General features: G+C 40.9%; 1 protein-coding gene across 1 annotated transcript in view; it reads right to left on the bottom strand.

Annotated features, from left to right (window-relative positions):
• Positions 1–20,337, bottom strand: part of dock8 (dedicator of cytokinesis 8) — a 72,695-nt gene that overhangs the window by 46,369 nt on the left and 5,989 nt on the right. Inside the window, exons 2-6 of the mRNA XM_061818229.1 lie at positions 12,741–12,840; positions 8,168–8,343; positions 7,028–7,099; positions 6,496–6,604; positions 531–740 (exon numbers count right to left, since the gene is read on the bottom strand). Coding sequence (XP_061674213.1) covers positions 531–740; positions 6,496–6,604; positions 7,028–7,099; positions 8,168–8,343; positions 12,741–12,840 — 667 coding nt within the window. The remainder of the gene's footprint in view (positions 1–530; positions 741–6,495; positions 6,605–7,027; positions 7,100–8,167; positions 8,344–12,740; positions 12,841–20,337) is intronic.

The raw sequence follows: 20,337 nt of genomic DNA, 5'->3' as shown, positions 1-20,337 counted from the left end.
TCCCTGCGTTTCCTATGATTTGTACTGTCCTTGTATGTTGTTCTAATTTTGTTATTAAAACGAGCATACGCACCCCAACTATGTGTCTGCTATTGGGGTCCTTATTCATTTGACGTTGCATAACAGGATCAACTCTCTCTCTCTCTCTCTCTCTCTCTCTCTCTCTCTCTAGTGATGATCTCCAGAGGTATATCCCAAGTCTCGCACACACTTACCGTAAAAGCCAATTTTCCGTGTCAATGTTCTACATAAATGACACTGATAGAATGGGTGGGACAAAATCAACTGTGCAATTTTCCACCTTCAGGGTTAGTATCCCCTTTGCACTCTGTAAAAGCGACAATTCTATCTGTGCCAATTTTCTGTATAAACAGCAATAACGTGAAAGGAGTCATTCTTGCAAAGTCTGTCTTGCAAATTTGCATTGCCTGTGAAAGTGGCCCCTTTCCCTTATTTTATCCACTTTAAATGTAATATTTAATACTTTACACTTCATTTACTTTACAGTGAAGTAATGGATGAGGATTCACCTCATCAGCGGGTGGATACAGCGCAAAAACTTCGGGGTGTCTGTTTCCTTGGCGGCTCTCCTGGTTAAAGCGGTCCAGTTCCTCGGGACTGCTGAAGGCCAGCAGCCCCCCCACCCTCTGGTCTGGAGTCAAACAGCGCAGGTCAAAGTCGGAGGAGGTCAGAGTGCGGCCACTGTCATCATTCAGGCCCGCCAGAGTCGGAGACTTGACCTGGGCAGATGGTAAAAAGACAGGATGGGGGGTTTAGAAGTTGAGAGTCAGGAGGAGGGTGGAAGGGATGGATGTGAGAATGGAGAGAAGAATCCAAAGCAAAGCAGGAGTAAAATGAAGAGGTGACGGCATATGTACTCAGTGGCTCCACTGGCAACTAAAAAGGTACTCAGAGTAGCACAGCCACCTGCTAGTGTGGAAATATTGAGGTCTTCAAATAAACACAAAGGCCAATGGCACGAGTGTTAACAGTGAACGTTCAACACTTTTGTGTTTGCTATGACTGCATAATACAACACAGCATTACAATCATCCGCTGCGGGTTGTAAGGTCCACCAAATTCATTAATTGACCTGTTTATATATTTTTTCCACCTGAGGACACGATCCGCCGCTATTCACTGAAAAACACGTTTTGTTATTCTCATTCTGTTCTGCCACTCACTGGCTCTCAAGCTGTCTGAAAGGGAAATAATAATTGGTGTCAAGGAAGAATATTCACCTGTGGGATGTTCCAAACAGGTGTTTGACGAACATTCCTCAACTTTCTCAGTCTTTTTTGGAATCCTATTGCAGCCATAAAATTCTAAGCTCATGATTATTTACTAAAAATCTTGTCTTTGTTGCGTATTCAATTAAATATAGGTTGATCCTTGATTTGCAAATTATTGTCCATCCATCCATTTTCTTTGTCGCTTATCCTCACGAGGGTCGCGGGGAGTGCTAGAGCCTATCCCAGCCGTCAACGGGCTGGAGGCGGGGTACACCCTAAACTGGTTGCCAGCCAATCGCAGGGCATTTAGAGACAAACAGTCGCACTCAGAATCACACCTAGTGGCAAGTTAGCCTAGCTTCTTCTGCTACCATTACTGTACTTCTGATGTGTAGCACAATGCTGTCTCTTGCAGGTCAGTTTTGATAGTATTATCACATCAGTTTATATGGCGGATTGCAGCTCGTAATTGTTGATGGGGACATAGTTATATGTGTGGTGTGCTGTGGTGTTCATCTGGAGTACAATTCAGTAGACGAGCAGCAAACACGCATACTATATGGTGACTTATTCCTCATCATCTTGCATTTTAAAAATCGGTGAAAATGGTAAAAATCGGTAAAGTGTACACACAAACCCTACCGAGCCACATCCAGGTTCAAACAATACCACCAGTATTAGTGATTTAATTCTTGGCAGAAGCAACAGTTTTATCCTAAAAAGATTTTTCCTCTCCTTTTTATAGGTCTTCATGTTTTCCAGGGTCGTTGTCCAGCAAACATGGTCTGTATTTAAAGAAAAATAAAATTATAAATACATGTCTGTGCTATATTTTGTCATGTGTAAAATCATTCTCGAGATTCAAAAAGAAGTCTCTTGTTATTATGTTGTCAAGGACACAACAAGAAGCCCTGACAGTCTTGACAAGTGTTTGGCCCACAGACAATACCTCAACGTCGTTCGCTCTGTATAAGATAGCTGAGAGCTCTTGCCTTGAAATGCAACTTGTATTGCATTCTATGAAGCTTTCTTTACATGATTGCCTAATGTTGTGGCTTGTAAAGTGTAATTTACTCATTGGAGTGACAGAAATAAAGCCACAATCTGATGCTTTGTAGTACAGTAAAATTGAAGCTGCTTGTCAATAATATCGATGGATTCTGCAGCTGCGGCTGGAGCTTTGAAATAAAACACATCACATCAGACATATGGATTGTAACGTAAGATATAATAGCGGCTTTGTAATATTCATGTTACACAGATGCAAGGACGTTGAATAAACCCAAACCAAGTTTCTTGCCTGCTCTGTGTTTGACCCAACTGTGCCTCATATCTGTTAGTCAACACATCAGAAGTGCTGTATCATCATAAATTGCACTTGTGCAAAAGTAATGATGTGTATCTATAATTAATTAATGATTATTTGGATAGCAATGGACTGTAACTAATGTTTTTTAGGTGATATTGCCAATTGAAAATCTGGTCAAAAGACCCATTCAAATTGAATAAAAAAAGTTACTCTTGATTTTGTCTCAGGATATCACCCTCACCATCACATTTCATCTGCTACTCAGGGAACCCCTTCTTCAATTGCCTGACAAATAAGTTGCAGTTAAAAACATCCACTAGTCACTCGTAAGGGCTGAAATTCCAAGACATTGATGGCCAAAAGTGATCGTGACATTACGAACAGTGTCAATTGTCTTAAAAACTGATCTTTAATAGCAGGAAAGGAACATTGGCGGGCAGAGAAGCGCGGGCAGCAGACTAGGTAATGTTCTATGCGGATTGATTTTTTATGGAGGATTTAAGTGTGTGTGAACTGTGAAGTGCTCATTTCATGTTTTTTTTTTTTTTTTTTTCCCCCACAAAGATGGCTGCCACTCGCGTTGTTCCTTATAGGGCCGCGTGACGACGTATTCTCATGCTTTAGAGAAAACTAGGTCGCTGCGCTTTTCGTAGCCTTGAAAAATAATCTGTCAGGACCCCATGTAGTTAAAAGACGTCCTCCACCACATTTACAATTTTCAAAGGCGGGTGCACCAAAAAAAAAAAAACTGTATTAACCTAACATGCATGTCTTCGGAATGTGGGTGGAACCCGGAGTCTCCTGGAGAGAACACACGTCAGCACAGGGAGAATATAAAAACTCTACAAAAGACTGCAGGTCACTAGATTTACACCCAGAACTCTGGGTTACAGGCAGAACCTCGCTGCACTTCTTGTTGAACCGCTAGCCATGCTAACCCCTCAGGTTTCCTCGTCTCTTTCACTCAAATCAGACATCAATTGCACATTCCCACCGTAAAGGACTGTCCGAGCATCGCACCACGATCTCGAGGTTGCGACGGCAAAACGAACTGTGATGTGCAGAAGGACAATAGCGCCGTTCTTCCCATCACTGTCACACTCTATCTGGCATGCAGATCATGGGAAGTTGGCCGCTCCAATAAAGGCCTTTTGGGTTTGGGTGATTAAGCGGCACTGGCATAGGAGTGAGATAGTGGGGGAGGAGATTGCCAAGGATGGGCAAGGACTCAGATTGGCTGGCACTGCCTCCGGCCTAGAGGCTGAGTGCTGGTCAACTTGAGACAAAAGAGGATGGGAACTTGGCACCAAATGCCAGTTGCAAGCCAAGGAAGGGAACTCGGAAGTAATTAAGGGAAATCATTTACTAAAAACACAAATGTTTAGTGGTAACTTCAAGTCAGAAGTGTTGTAAAGACTATGGCAGACGTAGCAGGTGAATACAAATGCATTGTTGTTCATTGCAAACACAGGCACTGTACCTTTAAATTTAAAAAGTAGCACTGCTCAACAGGGCTAGATGATGAATTGATTTTCTCAGTTAATTAAATTTATTTGTCAGGAAGATTTTATTTTTTGGGGGGGGCTTGGCTAAAGAGTCCATCCTCACATACATATGCACTGCTTACACTGACGAAATGCCTTAGAACAAATAAAGTGTCAGTGTCAAAAGACAATGGGATAACTGCTCTAGATGAGAAAAGACAATGCAAGAGCCAGAAGTGCAGCATTAAGGTATTTTCGCAAAGCACTTTCCCATTCATTGTTTATGCACTCTTTGTGTACTGAGGGAGCAGGACCATGGAATGTCGTGTCGTGGCACGCTGCAGCAAGTGCAAAGGGCAACTGATGTGACACTCGAAAAAAAAAATCTGGAGCGGCGTCGGGGTGATGTCAGAAAGTGTCTTGGCCAATAAAGCTCATTCTGATTCTAAATAGCAAGGCAAAACTGGACAAAGTCATAATAAATGTGATGTCAAATTATCCCGACCTTTGGGACAACAGAAAAATTCCAGAGACATCGCTACATAAGGCTTTTAAACTCCTCCCTGCTTAGTCTGAATTACAGCTCGATCACGAATATTGAAAATCTGCTGATAAATGATGCCCAGTTTAATTGAATATAACACTTTTTTTAGCTATAACTCTTGAATAAGGAGGGATAGCCACCAATAAAAAAAAAAAAAATGGGAAAAAAACTGAAAGAAAATTTGAAATAAAATCCACAAATAGGTGAATCCATAGATGCCAAACCATGAGTATTTTTTCTTTGTTTCTCTGATTTAAATACATTTTGGAGAAGTTTCACAGCTTCTTTTATTTCAGGAGAAATAGAGCAAATGCCAAAAGGGGGGAAATTTAAAAAAAAAAAAAGCTAAACTTGTTTTGAATAATATTGTTATTTATTTCTAAAAGCTAAGGTGAAAAATCGATTGAAATTGTAAATCAGATTTTTTTGGGAAAAAAATTATGACTCTTTTGTCAGGCCATATCGCTTACCCCTTCTGCTCCAGCAGATAGACAATGTTGTGTTGTCCACTTTCAAACCCAACCCCCACCTCTCCGTTTTATTGTCTCCTTCTCAAGTCTCGATCAGTATGGACTGCCACGCTGCTCTAAACAACTTCAGGCCTGCTTCCCACCAAACAAACTTGAATCAAAGGCCGCATGTTGGAGTTCATTGGCTGTGAACGAGTATTAGGGTTAAAGTGGAATTAAAAATACAGCTTTTAACTTTAGGAGACATAGAATTCATGTATAACCGCAGCAGAATTAGGCAGTAAACAAGGGAGTTGCAAATTAGAATATTAAGTGACAAAATGTTGTACTTTTATGAGAATTCTGCCATAAAATTCAAAGTAATAATTGCAACAGTTAAGTACTACAAGCTTTAACATAAAGCTGTATGAAGACGAGGAGTAGGACATCAATCTAAGTTTATAAACAATGAAGCGCTTCCGAGTGCCAGCCATCATCAGGAAAATGTATTTCATTTTGAAATTGACATTATTTTCATAATGTCATGCTATTTAACATAACTCGCATTAACATTATGCCACCTACAAACCACATGGTGGAAACGAGCAAGATCAGGGATTGACCTTGGGATGCTGAACCAGATGCTAACCTAGACTTTTCCTTCTCAGTTAAGTCCAGCGGACGCCTGGAGAATTTGAAGTGACTAACACAATATTATTCGTGCAACACAACAGCTGAGAGGCAAGTCAGAAGATTTCACAATGACAGAAGAAGGAAATGAATGAGTCAAGGCTGAAACCTCTTGCCTGCAGGACAGCTTATTATCTTAAAATGAAATTCCCCCCAAGTCTTATTATTTCTTCAGCTAAGTTTGTTGGGACATAATATGAAACATTTACTTTTTAACAGTTTCATTGACATGTACACAAATAGTTGGTTGTCTGGAATGCCGTCCTACCCATCATGTGTCAAGTTAAACAGTAAAAAAATAAAAGTAAATATTTAGCTCCTTGCCTATTTCTGAAAATGTGTCCGTGCCAACTGTTCTGTACTTTTGCCCCTACTCTTGCATAAAAAAATAGAGCTTGCTTCTATAAACTCCCCCAAGAATGGATTCTTCACCCATAACGTGATCACAATTGGCCGGTTGAAGATCCAGATCTGCTTTCAAATGACTAGACTGCAGAAACACTATCATTCAGAGGCACCATCCCGCAAGAACACAAGCAGATATTACATCCCTGGTATCGTATCAAAGACAAAAGGGAAGCAGATCTGCTATTTTTTATTTTTTTTCTTATTGTTTTGCACAGATTAGTGCGAGTCATTTAACTTCTGATAGTGGCACATGCATGATCGCTTGGTGAAGCTGAAGGAGTATTTGGGTCTGGTGATGTGTCCAAACCAAATGTGGCCCCTTCAGCAAAAAACTTGGCCCACCCCCCGCAATACGATGTTAGTAAGTATTGCATCTTACTGGTGTGTCGTCTTTGAGGGACTGGACGTCAGACTCAAACGTCTGTCTCTGAAGGAGCTTGTGCAGGCCAGCTCGCTCTGAATATGCACTCCAGCCATCCCCTTGGCATCTTTGAGGACACAAGCATAAATTTAGTGACTGATGCACGCACTAGAAACAACACACATGGTTACTTCTGATACACCTCTGCATTTATAATCAGCGTAGATAACCACATATCAAAGTCTTACGCACTAAGACGGCAGCCGTGTTAATGCAGCAGATTATAGGTGTGTAGTATTTATCAGACTCTTTGAGGTGTTCCGTTTCCAAATCTCAAATACGTGCACCTCTCAAGTAACAAAAGTGTCTGCAGTTATCATTTTCTCTTGTTTTGAGCCTGGGTGAGGATACCGTACTTAAGCCTGCATACTTAAACTTCAAATGTTTTTTGTTTTTTTTTGCCCCAATTCAACACTCCACCCAGTTTCATCATTTTAAAACCAAGGTATCGGTGAAAAGAAAGGAAATGGGACTATTTGAAAGGCCTGACCTTCTAGACACTACAAGCCACGGCTGGGTGTAACTCTTGACGCAATCTCTCACGTGGGGATCCAACTCCACTCTGCAAAATAGAAACAAGATGAAAAGATAACACACACACTAGCATGAAGAAAATCTCATTCACTTAATTAAGGTGGAAAGTAACGTGACACTGAATATAAAAAGTTGACACACCCTGATAAAATGCTGTGCAAGTTCTGAAGCTGAAATTGTTGAGAAAAAAAAAAAAATCCACCATTAGTGTGACCTATAATCTGTATAAATCCGTGTTCCGTACGTTTTAGTCTCACAAAGGTTGCAAGTGTGCTGGAGCCAGTTGGCTTTGGGCGTACACCCTGAAATGGTCGCCAGCCAATAGTAGGGCACATATGCACAAACAACCATTCAGACTCACATCTATGGACAATTTAGTCTTCAATGAATCAAGCAGGTGGCACAGTAGCATAACTGTAGAGTGTTGGCCTCACAGTTCTGAGGACCGGGGTTCAAATCCTTGGTCATCATTGGTTAGCAACGGCATAGTTAAATGTGCAAATACACCTCTATTTATTTTTGGAAAGTATAGTACGGCACTTTAGAAATTACATTTGAAAATATTTTACATTTATGGCTCTCTCAGCCAAAAAGGTTCCCGACCCCTGACCTAAGGTACTGGTATTCAAATTGGTTTAAAAGTCCCGTATTTTGGATCCCTAAACCTCAATAGAGTGACTCCCTAACATTGACGGAGAATAAAAGTGTCAATTCCAACTAAAACAAACACCTTGGTGATTGCCGTGGACTCTCTGGCAGCTACTTGTGTTTGATGCAATTTTTGTATTCGCTTTGTCCATATTTGGCTAAGACCACCCTCCGTCTTCTAATTGGTTGCCTCTGTGTGGAAGATCCACTTGCGAAAAGACGCTGGCTCGGGAGCGAAAGGGAAGCCACAGATCTTACTTAATGACTTAGATAAGGTTCAAAATGTGCATTGAACCCACAACCTGTCAGTTGAGAGACGAAAAGTCTTGTATCTGAGCCGTGCTGACCCAATATGCACCTGCTTGGATGATGTTTCCTGTCTGTCTGTCTGTTCGTCTATCTATCCATAATTCCACTACTGTCTCGGGTATGTGAGGCAGCAACCCACCCATCGTGAGGGACAGGGTGCCGGACAGTGCGACACTCCTTCTCCACCAGGTCCACCTTCAGGTCGTCGTCAGGAAAGTCGCCGAGCTCCTGCATCAGGGAGGAGTCCCCGCTTCGCAGTTGCGACATCAGGAATTCCTCCAGGTCCAAAGGATCCACTGCGTCATAGGACTGCGGCTGAGGAACCGAATTGAAATATTTAGGACGACAGAACTAAATATACTTATGTTCTTCATTCAACTCATTTTGCACAAATGAATGCTTTCAGGTAGCACGGTGCACCAGTGGATAGCACGCTAATTAATCAATTACATGGCACATACGGTACAGACAAAACAATGGCACTCACATTCACACCTATGGGTAATTTGGAGTCTTCATTCAACCTCGCGTGCTTTTTGCAGGATATACGGGACAGTTTGTTACCATGGAACATATTATCTGCATTTACATTAATCACATTAATTTCCTCAATGACACAAATTGTTTTTAAAACTGAACAAACAGAAGCTCGATCCAATCTTAAGAATTACCCTGTGCTTCCAAAAATAGTATTTGAGTTAATTGAAATGTGGCCGGTTTATAGAGCTCTCATAATAAAGGAGTACACCCCAACAGATATAGTAGAAGACTAAGTTTCTTTCCAACTCATACTTTCTTATGATGGACCAGACAAGAAAATATTCAAATGACATGTGAAGATGTGCATAACCAAAAATGAAATAAACATTGCAAAAATAATTTCATGCAAGGTCCAGCAAAGCTGCATTTTAGATTTCATAAAGTCGATCGCATGACATTCTTTCAATATTAACAGCGCGTATCATATTTTTCCACCGGCTAATTTGTGATTTAAAACACTGCACGCATCAAAAATGAATGGTTTATGATGGCCTCAATTTGACCCCAGACCAAATCACATTTATTATTGCACCAACGCCCAGTGAGTCTACTAATCAGATTTTAATTTTTTTTTTTCCCCCAAATGGTCACACATCCACCCATCTGAAAATTGTTCTTGCGGTCAGTCATCCGCGCAACAATAGGAATGTTATCTTTCATTCATTCATCGTCGGTTCCGCTTATCCTCACTAGAGTCGCGGGCATGCTGGAGCTAATCTCGGCTATCTTCGGGGAGAGGTGGGGCACACCCTGCTTCTCTGCCAATGTTTTTATCTTTATATATTGTCATATCAAACTCATTCTCTGTACATCTAATTGCAGCTTCTTGACTCTTGACAAAAGCATCGTGCTCAAAGATGCTGTCCTCATTCACGTTGATCATTGTAGGTGTTGGGCTGACGTAGGAAATGTAGGCTGTACCATTAGAAGGAATAAAAATAGATTACTAATGGAATGGCAAAAATATCAACTGAGATAGCAGACTGAGAAGAGGGAGAAAAGACTGCAGGAACATAACATGATGACTCACTGCTCAACCCAACAATTGAGCGCCAGGCAAATTCCATTTATCTGCAGACATGTTGCTGCAAATCAGTCCACCCAAAGGCATGTTTTTCAGCAGCAAATTTTCAAACAAACGCGGGAAGTATTAAAGTGCAAGGGGTAGAGCATTCAAAAGAGACGCAAACTACTTTTCTGACAACACCGTCTACTCTCTGCATGTTGGCGGCTGCCTCTGTTTCAAGTGTGGCGGCAAACTGGAACAAATGAATGCAAATATATGCATGCCTCTGATCAATGCACGTTGCTATGTGGAACCGACACAGTCATGCAGTATGTGATGTATATGCATTGACGCAACATAAAAAGGCTAAGAAGGTTAAGCAAAACTCGGGAAAAGTCTTCTAAAATATGACTACTATACATAACATTTAGTGAGGTAACAAAATGTGATAATTTCAACAACTCAAGTAGCTACTAAACAATTTCAGTGCCGTCAACCTTGTATATGCTAAAAGAGAAATCATGTTCACTTACCCTGCCGACAAATGAAAAGTGACCCAAAAGGGGAAGCTCGCAAAATGGCGCACGCCGGATATGAAAAGTGACAGTATGCACCTACACTACATGGCGCTGGCTGCTTTTCAGTGAAATTAAGCCACGATGCAGATCCTCTTAAATATTCTCACTGTATTCCTAGAAGCTGAAAAGTGCAGCGGATCGGAGATCCGCATTAGAACAAAAAAAAATGCATTCATGGCACAGCACAAAGATTTTAAATTGAGCCTTGAACCCACCAGACTTGAGATTTCAGACAAACCACAAGAGGATGTGACATGAGCACCCCATCCCTCCGTTAACTAACATCCTTCCGTTAACTGAAACTTCAAATGCATGCAAAAACATAAGCCCCTTTTCTTTCAAATTTCTCCTGACATGACACTAGTGGATACCACATGTGCCGCAAAGTTGTGAGAAACTGGGATCGAATCTCTTATCTATGTGGGCTTTGCATGTTCTCATTATGTTTGCGTAGGTTTTCTCCGGGTAGCTCGGCTTCCTTCCATATTAGTTCAAGACTCTAAATTGTCAAGAGGTGTAAAATATGAGTATGAAAGGTTGTTTTTCTATTTGCGCCTAACAAATGACTGGCAACAAGTCCATGTTGTTACAGGCCACTCACCCCAAATCTCCTGGAATAGGCTCCGGCTCACCCGCAATCACACTTTAGTGAGGGGCAAAGCGGGATAGAAAATTGATGGATGGATCTGTTTGTCATATGAGTTGGAGAAAAAAAGAGCCATGGACGGAATTCAAAAACAAACAAATAGTGAAACTATCATCCCAGAGATTATGGAATTGAAAATCCCTCTGCAGCATCCCAAATCCGCCCATATTAAAGATTTGCACATATAAGCTGCAAGGTAGGCAGACCCCCATGCAGCCTCGCTTCTGACCCATTTCCCAAGCAGGTTAGGGATTACCCGCGTTGCACACCACCACGAGCTGGGAAATAGATGAATGGTGTGTGGCGTACTCCTTAAAGCCACTCAGCTGACTTGTAAAAGGAGCTTCACCGGGGAGGGGAATATCAAAGGCATGGAGCACACAGTCAGTCGGCGATAGGGAGTGTCAGGAGCGTCGCATCGGAGCTTTGTAAAACTCAGTCACGAGCACGAGCGAGATGTAGGTCGGCGAATGTGAGGAGGAAGTTCGGGAATAGAATATAAAAGTGTGATGGGAGGGTCTCACAAGAGTAAAAGTGAACAAATCCCTCCAACGGATTACTGTGTATCATCCCGTCAGCTCTACAGAGCCCGAGTCGCTTAGCTTGTCACCGACTTATCGGCAAACCGCCTCTCCCAAGCGTGTAAAAGTACAACTACGCTTTTTATAGAAGGATTCATACGTAGTCATTTTTAACATCCTGACTGATTTTTATCAAATGTGAGCGACCCGACACGTAAAAAAAAAATTGTCCAATACTTGATTGTGTTTAATGCTCTTATTGTGTGTGATGTGTTACAGATGTAGCAACCAAAACGTATCAATATCTGCACTGACAAGCCAGTTAACTCTACTCCACCAAACCACGAGTCTGTAGTAGTACCGAGATTGACCTGCGAAAGGTAGCGTGGTGCCTCGGAACCTCCTGAATGCCGAGAAATCCAATGAAGGAAAAAGTAGCAGTAGAAGACGAAATGGCTATCGTTACATTTCACATCACAATTGCAGAGTCTGTGGATCGTCTGTTGACAGTTTCGACCACCAACACAAGCATTTGCTCCCTATCCATCCATCCATTTTCTTTGCCGCTTATCCTCACCAGGGTGGCGGGGAGTGCTGGAGCCTGTGCAATCTGTCAACGGGCAGGAGGCGGGGTACACCCTGAACTGGTTGCCAGCTAATCTCCATTGATTGTCACCCCAACCATTTTATGAGCAGATCCAAAATAAGGAGCTTAAATAAAAACTTTTTTTTTTTTTTTTTAAATAACTTCCAGTGCCAATTACTCAGGATAACCTCTTACAGAAATCTGATGGTCAAGCCTTTGCTGACTTTAACCCTTAACAGGTCACCATCAAATCGTAGCACACACATTGACATACAACCATTTATACCAGGGGTGGGTAAAAACACTCATTCATCAATGCACTGCAATACTCCATTCATCCATTTTCTTTCCCTTATCCCATGTCGGGTCATGGCAGGATCCTCATGCAGTTCAATATCGATTCTGAAAATGCTCAAAATCAAGTCACCTCCGAAAAAGTGGGGGCACTTTGCGTGTGATTCGGAGTATACGTTATATTTATTTGCTTTACATCCATCCTGTATTGAGCACCCACAATTGAGACGCATCCACTACTTTCATTACTACGCAACTCCCACATTATAATTCAATTACTTTCCAGTTCTATTATCATTGCACACAAAACCCACAAAAATCTCAAGTTAAACGCAGAACAAACTAAATTCAGAGTTCACCCCCTTGGTATGCATGAGATTTGCTGACATTATGCACGACGTTTGACCTCAACGTTTTTGGTGACATTTGAGGTCATTGTAGTTCTTTTGTTGTCATGCAATGTCCATTTCCATTAAAAACTATATGCATTCATAAGAGTCACGTGTGAATGTGACCTTTGGATAAGGGAAGGAACACTCACCACAGTGAGGTACGTTGTGGTCGAAGCATTGGAGTTTGTCCTTCTGTGATAATAACCATAGTTGCCACTGAAGTTTCGCCTGATCTCTGCAGATGAATGCCTGGAATTATACCATGGAGGTACGGGCAATGTTAAAATACCAATGTACTTAATATTCTGCACTTTCAAATCATTTGTACACAAAGACAAATACAACATTCTTTAAAAATCAATATTTTTGCATATTTCAAGGAACAGGCACGTCATAGAACTAAATGAACACTCCAACTCTAACGCCATCATTGTTCCCACTCGCATTTGTTTGAATTGCTCATCCATGGTGATTCGATTCACTTTATTGTTCCCTTCATACAACAAAACTGCACAACTCTGTGGAGGCTTTGCTGTGACGGCACCCCGTGGAATAAATACAGGACCGTGATTGACGGGTCAGGCTGCAGCAGAAAATCTACTGAACGTTGCAATGGAGGGTTGCATTCAAAGACACTGGGAAGATACAGTGCCTGTGCATGTGCGTTTGCTCGTGCCCTTGGAATCCCAGAAAACGGGGAGCCCTAAGAATGAAGAAAAGATTTCTGTAGTCCTCCATGAAAACAGACTGATTTTTTTGTGTTTAATCAAAATAAGATATCTGCAAACATCTGCTTTTACTTTGGAAGAAAATTATGAAAATGTTTTGTCTTTTTCTAACATGTCATGGACCAAACAAGTAAATGAACAATAATCCAATTATGTTTGTGGATTTTATGCACCTTCAATTGACAAAATATCCCTAAACTGAATAAAGGGATGCAAGTTTTTTTTTTTTTTTTAATCTGATTCAATCGTCCGTTTTCCAAGCCGCTCATCCTCACAAGGGTCGGGGGAGACCTGGAGCCTAACCCAGCTATCTGCCTGTCAATCGCAGGGTACATATAAACAAGCAACCATTCACACACTCATTCCCACCTATGGGCAATTTAGAGTCTTTAACTAATGTGCGTTTTGAGGATGTGGGAGGAAACCAGAGTGCCTGGAGAAAACCCACGCAGGCATGGGGAGAACATGCAAAGCCAGGATCTGAACCCCGGTCTTCAGAACTGTGAGGCAGACACTCCAACCAGTCGTCCGCCATGCCACCCTGATTAATCAATTAATCAAAAAAAAAATAATCTACACATTAATCCATTATTAAAATAATTTGCTGCAGCCCCTCTATCAGACATTCTAAAGTGGTGCCGTACTTTATCGACAATGCGGATTTCGACCAAAATTGTCTGGAAAAACATCCATCTAAAGTCGCACAAAACTTTAACTAGCCAAGACATCAGCAATAAAAAAATGTTTTGTTTTTTTGTAAACTTTAATTTATTATTATTATTTTTTTAAATCATTCCAAAACATGAATCAGCCTTAGCAAGGAGTGTTAAAAGAAGGGGCATTGATTGAATTGTTTTGACTTTAGACTGAGACAAAAAATGAAATGTTTTTGCAGTGTATATAAACTTCTGGCTTCAACTGTACATTTGAATAATGCCTTTGTCTTACTTTTTCATAAACAATCTTGATTTATTTTTCCACTTGTATGAGTTTATAATGCTGACGTGTTACTTAAAACACTGCCTGTAGCATCTGTGATGGTGAGAGTCATTTCAGGCAGATTTACTGTTCCCATTATATCCTTGGACAAAACACTGCATGGAAATTGCAAGGACTCAAAGGTCAACAGGCATCATGAGGTGGATTGTGTTCTCGTTTAGATCTTTGATGTTCCTCTGTACAGTACAATCTCTCTATTTTACTGTGATGTTACATGCGTTCCCCTCACAAACAGCGGCATGTGTTACTCAAGACATATCATACCCAAGAAGGTGAGGACACGGGAGGATGAGTGGTACAGAATTTTCAGAGCAAAGTCCAGTAGCAGAGCTGCAATTTATGTAAATACGACTACTCTGCCTGTCATTTCAAACCCACAAGTGAAGTCAGGCAAGGACAGTCAGTCATAATGGAAGCAAAAATGTCAGTTAAACAAAAATTAACAGTTGAACCTCACCTTTTAATTTTTTTCTGTGCACAAATGTAAAGGATTACACCTAATCCTAAATCATTAAGACTTAATGCAAAACAACTCAGCTGTGGATCCTGAAGAGGTTTAAATCTGTGACGGGCAAAACAGAAGATTGAATTCCCTCGGAAAAAAATGTCATCGATATAATCCATTCCAAACCCTTTACTAACTGCACAAAGCTTAAATCAGCATTTCTCTTGGGTGTGAAAATAAGTTAAACATTACGACTAGTGCTCGCGGTTAACGTTGAGTCTGTTTTCTGATGAACATTCGTCTTTTCTTATCATAACACCCCGTCAAGTTCATCGTTTGAAATTTGTCGAAATGAACTCCAGTGAGTTACTTTGCGGTCTTGTGAAATTTCACATGAATGAGGATTTTTGGGATGTAAAGAACTTTCCCCGCCAAATTTGGAGGCGCAATCACAGTGGTTGTGCTGCAGTTTCTCTAACATCTTGTCTGTGGTTCATTTGGTTATATTTGAGATAGGAGGATGATGGTTAAATTATCCTGAACTAAATAAATGGTATATTTATCAGAGGTTAAAAAATGGTGGACAACCTGTGGGTTGCAAGACTTGAATGCAGCGACAAAAAACGAATGTCTTTTCTGGCCTTGAAGGGTGTATTGACCAGTGACTGTGCTGAACTTGGATACACGGCAATTCAAACCTCATAAAATGTATTTAACACTCAACTACAAAAAGGGCCGAACCCTAACCCCAAAACCACAAAGTACACAACAAATATCCTTATACATGACACAGCAATAACTAATACAAAGTCCTTACATATCCATGTCACAACAAAAGTTGAACTGAATATAAAAGTATCATTTGCCTGTGCACGAGCATATTCACAAGCACACCCACTGCGGTCGTCTGGCTGCTACCATTCAAAACACAAAGCGTGTGGCTATAAAAAGAGCAGGCAAGTAAAACGGTAATCAGGCCTTGCCAGCGGCACACAGGCATTATTTCAACACAGTACACAAGCAGCGTTAGAACATTGTCTTCAATGGACAGCGCCGTCCAAAAGCAGATTTACAGGGCAGCAATTCAGCGTCAAACCAATGTTCTGCTAATTTTGTCCATTAAAATGTTGGATAAAAGTGGAGTAAACTATATAATATTGGAATGATGATAACCTGAGGATACATTTTGCAATAGTAAAGAAACAAAATACAATACAGAGAGTTATGTGTTGAATCATTCTGCTATGTCAGCCCGGTCTTCAATGTAAGGGTCCAGGATCCCCACAAACCACCAAGTCATTTCCCAGACGTCTCTCTTTCTCTCTCTCTCTCAACTCAATGATGTCGTCCCAAAATAAAACGTGAGCACAGCCAAGAAGTGTCACACGGCAGCTCAAGCTGCAACTGTGGAGGAAATGTCCAATTTTTTTTCCAAGACGCGAACTTAAATAATAGGATGACTGGACAAGGACAAATGAGACTGAACGCATGATTAAGTCAGGAAATACTCACAACTATTGATGCGCGTCTCTCGCTGACATCATCAGACACAGACCACACCCCAAAGACAATCAGCCAAGTCAGTTTGCTGTCCAATAAAACAATAACCATGTAACATCATAGTTGTTCCTGTATTGTCAAACTACAATCTGGTTAAATCGTTACAAATAAGCAACAACAAAAATGTGTTATGGAGTGGAAAGATAATGCAGCTGCTTTTGGGGTGGGTAAAAATAATGCAATGCACTACTTCCCTCTGCAATTGAATTTCAATCCAGCAAACAAATCTGAATTAATTCATCTCTTGGCCAGTGAGAAGCACTTTGGGTGTTATTCACATTGTATGGATGAAAGCTGCATTTGACTAAACAACAACAAAATGGGGCCCAAAGCAAGCAGCAGAAGTAAAGTGAGAGACTTCTACTTTTATATCTGCCGTTTGGGGTCAATTAGGATTCCCGTGTAAATCCGGAAGATAGGAAATGGGAAAAAAGACGGATTTTTGTTTTGGGGGTCTTACTTGGAGTTTGTGTGTTCTCTCCTAAGCTTGTGTGGGTTTTCTTCAGGTACAAGAATATACAAAAATGGATGGACGGTAAACTTTACTCCAATCTAATCATCCGCATCAGTATCGGTCGATAGTTGTCATTTTATGTTGATTAGCTTTAATGTCATAATTTGCAAATCTGATCAATGACATCATTGATTGGCTCCGCAAAAGATATTTAACCCATGTTGCCATCGTGTATAGTATCTTTGAATCCATTACTGTAAATATCTGACAGTCAATAAAATTATTTTAAAAAACGGTGATGTGGATCAGACTACAACACACATTTACTCTCACAACTACACTATGCCCGACACGTGTAATAAAATCTTGCGCTCAGATACTACGGCATACCATTTTTTACAATCATTGGGCTTTTATTTTGTCAACTCAAATGGGACTGGATACTCGTTACTCGATACTCGATACTGGGACTCATTACTGTGGTGACGACAACAACACTGCATCGCGTGGACTGTATGATAAGAATAAAATTGGTAAAAACGTGTGTTGGTGGTCACTGGAGCCCGGGAGAGGACGTTCGCTTAAGGCATGTTCCCGTAATTTCAAATACGATACGGCTCGCAAGCAGGGAACAAAAGGTTATGTATGTAGCCTAGCAAGAGAGCGCTTGCATTAACAGTTGTGCATAAACATGCTGGCGTTCTGTAGAATCCCGCTCCAAAGTTTTGGTGTGGTTGAAGTAGTTTAGTCACAGTAAAGTAGATTAAATACAGTAAGTTAGCACCCATTATTTCTGTCATGTTGCAATCTTGGTTTGACCTGTCTGATTCAAATTCATGATCTGACTAGAGCAGTGATTTCCAAATTTTATGGAGCCAAGGAACATATTTTACAATTGAAAAATCTCATAGCAACCCAACAGACAAAACTGTCACAAAAAGTGGACATTAATTTCTGGATTTACTTCCTGCCATTAATAGAAGACCCTTCATTTGTTCTGTCTGTCACTATGCCTCACTAGTGTAAATAAGGTACATTATTTATCGTAAAAATATATTGTTGGAGCAATTGAATACACAAGTACATACAGTAAAAGAACATTTAATTTAAATAGGAACATTGCTCGATCTTCCGATCGGTTCTGTGATTTTTTTTTTTTTTTAATCTCGCCGATGAGCCCCAAAAATCATGATCATGTAAAGCCTAATGGATGGACAGATTAATGACACCCTCACATTATTGCCCTAATGGATGACTACACCGTATTGAGTATAAAATATACATAGAAAGAAAAAAAAAAAAACACCTATTCTATCCCTGATGCTGAGGAACTACAATGTTGTCATTCGATCCAGAGAACACATAATGCCTTATTTAGCATCAAAGCCACACAAACATGCCCCCAATGTGTCAATAATGCAGCATACTTTAAAACTACACAAGTCTCAAACAAGCACTGTAACATGGCCAAGTTGTACTTCTTCAAATATTTACTTGTGTTTCCAGAAGTTTCTTCTCTACCCCAATAGCAGCTAATTTTGTTGCGTCACACTGTCCGACACTGCAGGCCCGCACTTGCTGCGAGCGCACATGGTGTCGTTCGTCAGCGTTTCTGAAAATGTTGCGCAAGCCTCTCTGAATATGTGACAAGCACCCTCCCCCACCTCAACCTCCTTTACTCCCTCGCCTGCATAATTCTGATTGGATGTCTGAATGGGAAACTCTGCTCTTGATTATCAGTATTATTGTGTCAATCCTCGTACCATAAATCAGCTGGCATAGGCTCGTGCCAGAATGGAATGATGGAATTTAATGCTTCAGAGCATGTGCTTGTGAGGATTGGTCAAAGAAATGTACTTATATTGATTGGGAGGGAAAAAATTGTAATCTTTTTATTAATAATGATCCAGAATGCCTGCCATATTTGTGGAGTGTGCAGTTTTAAAGGAGGGCTTGCTCTCAAGGACTTGATTACATTTCCTTGATCAACAAAAGAGGAAATGAACGATTCCCGTTTTAAATACTTTTGAATATTTGAATCCCGCTAAATGTTCTGAGCTACAGTTCCAAATGCGGAGATTTTGTATGGAGCAGAAAAACGCTGCCCCGAGGAGTTCCCATGCCGCATCCCCACCCGATTCTCGGCGAGAGGTGAAGTACATCGTGAATTTAGTGTCTTCAGTTAACCTAAAATACATGTTTTTGTAATGTGGGCAGAAGACAGAGTACCCAGTGGAAACTCGCAAGCTGAGATTTAAACAAGCAACCTCTTTACAGTGAGGCAGGCACACAACCACTAAACCATCTTGCTGTCCAGAAAATAAACAATTTCCCCATTGCCAAGGAAGTTTAAAAAAAAAAAAAAAAAAATTGCCAAACAACATTTACAGAACTGGACCAAACTTCATTGGCATTATTGTCAAATTTGAGGGGAGTTTCTCCTTCAATATGCAAGACCAGCAAATCGCTTCCCCTCCCCCGAAAAAAAGACCACCTTCCGTCCGTCATCTGATCCAAAAAGGAAGTCGAGGAATAACAAAGGGTGGCGGGGCGCACGTTTCAAGAGGAATGTGGCAGCGGGATGCCCTTCCTGTGTGTCCCATCCTATCATATGTCTTTAGACTTTAATGGGTCTTGCTGCTATCAGTCCCATCGTGGCTCAGCTTCCTGTCAGGGGTTGGCACGCACAAACACAGGAGCGATCCAAAGTGACCAAAACAAACCTTCATGTCAAGTTTCGTTGATACATATAACAGTTTTGGCTGTCTTTTTCTGGCTTTTTAACAAGAGCAGAACCCATGTAATTCAATCTGACCCCCTCCTTCACTTAAAAGCTATTGAACCGCAGAGACCCCACATCCACAGCTGTCCTCACACCTGTTATCATACTGTATGTTAATAGTTATCTCCATGCTAGTTCTCTTTACTTGACAACCCAGCACACGTTATGCCATATTGCTTTAAACACTTCTTCTTTCTGCCTTTTTTCAGCCTATGATGAAAAAAAAAAAACATTTCCTGAGAGAAAACTGAAGTGAAACCAGAGCAGCACGATGCCCCCGATGTGCAGGATTTCCTTCCCAATGCATCTGGATGGGACTAAATGAAAATAGTCGGGATGTTTAAGATCTACAAACATGTTGCATTCATTTAGTGCCAATCTACACACCCTCCTTGTATATGTGATTCATGTTTGCTATTAGTTGCACTGATTTGGAATTTGTAACGTGTATATAGCAGATGTGGGGGACTTCGAGTCAATCAAGCTAAAGTCGCACATTTTCGTTGTGCTTGGTACTCTGCTTGCTTATCTCAAACTTATAAAAGACTTGACTTTGAGTTGGGATTCAAGACTCAATTGGATAAGCATGTCACTGTTTGCATTTGAAAATCAGCAATTTAAAGATAGCATGCTATTTTAAAAAATAAGAGGAAAGCGGAGGATTTTTTTGAGTAATGCGTGTAAACTGAGTGCAGAAACTCCTCCATGAAGCACCATGAGGGGAGCACTGAAGATTATCCATCCACTTTCTGATCCGCTTATCCTCACGAGGGTTGCG

This window comes from Syngnathoides biaculeatus, chromosome 4 (genome assembly GCF_019802595.1).
Source record: "Syngnathoides biaculeatus isolate LvHL_M chromosome 4, ASM1980259v1, whole genome shotgun sequence".
NCBI lineage: Eukaryota > Metazoa > Chordata > Actinopteri > Syngnathiformes > Syngnathidae > Syngnathoides > Syngnathoides biaculeatus.
The sequence above is the reverse complement of the archived record's forward strand: the minus strand, read 5'-3'. Positions and strand labels throughout refer to the sequence as shown.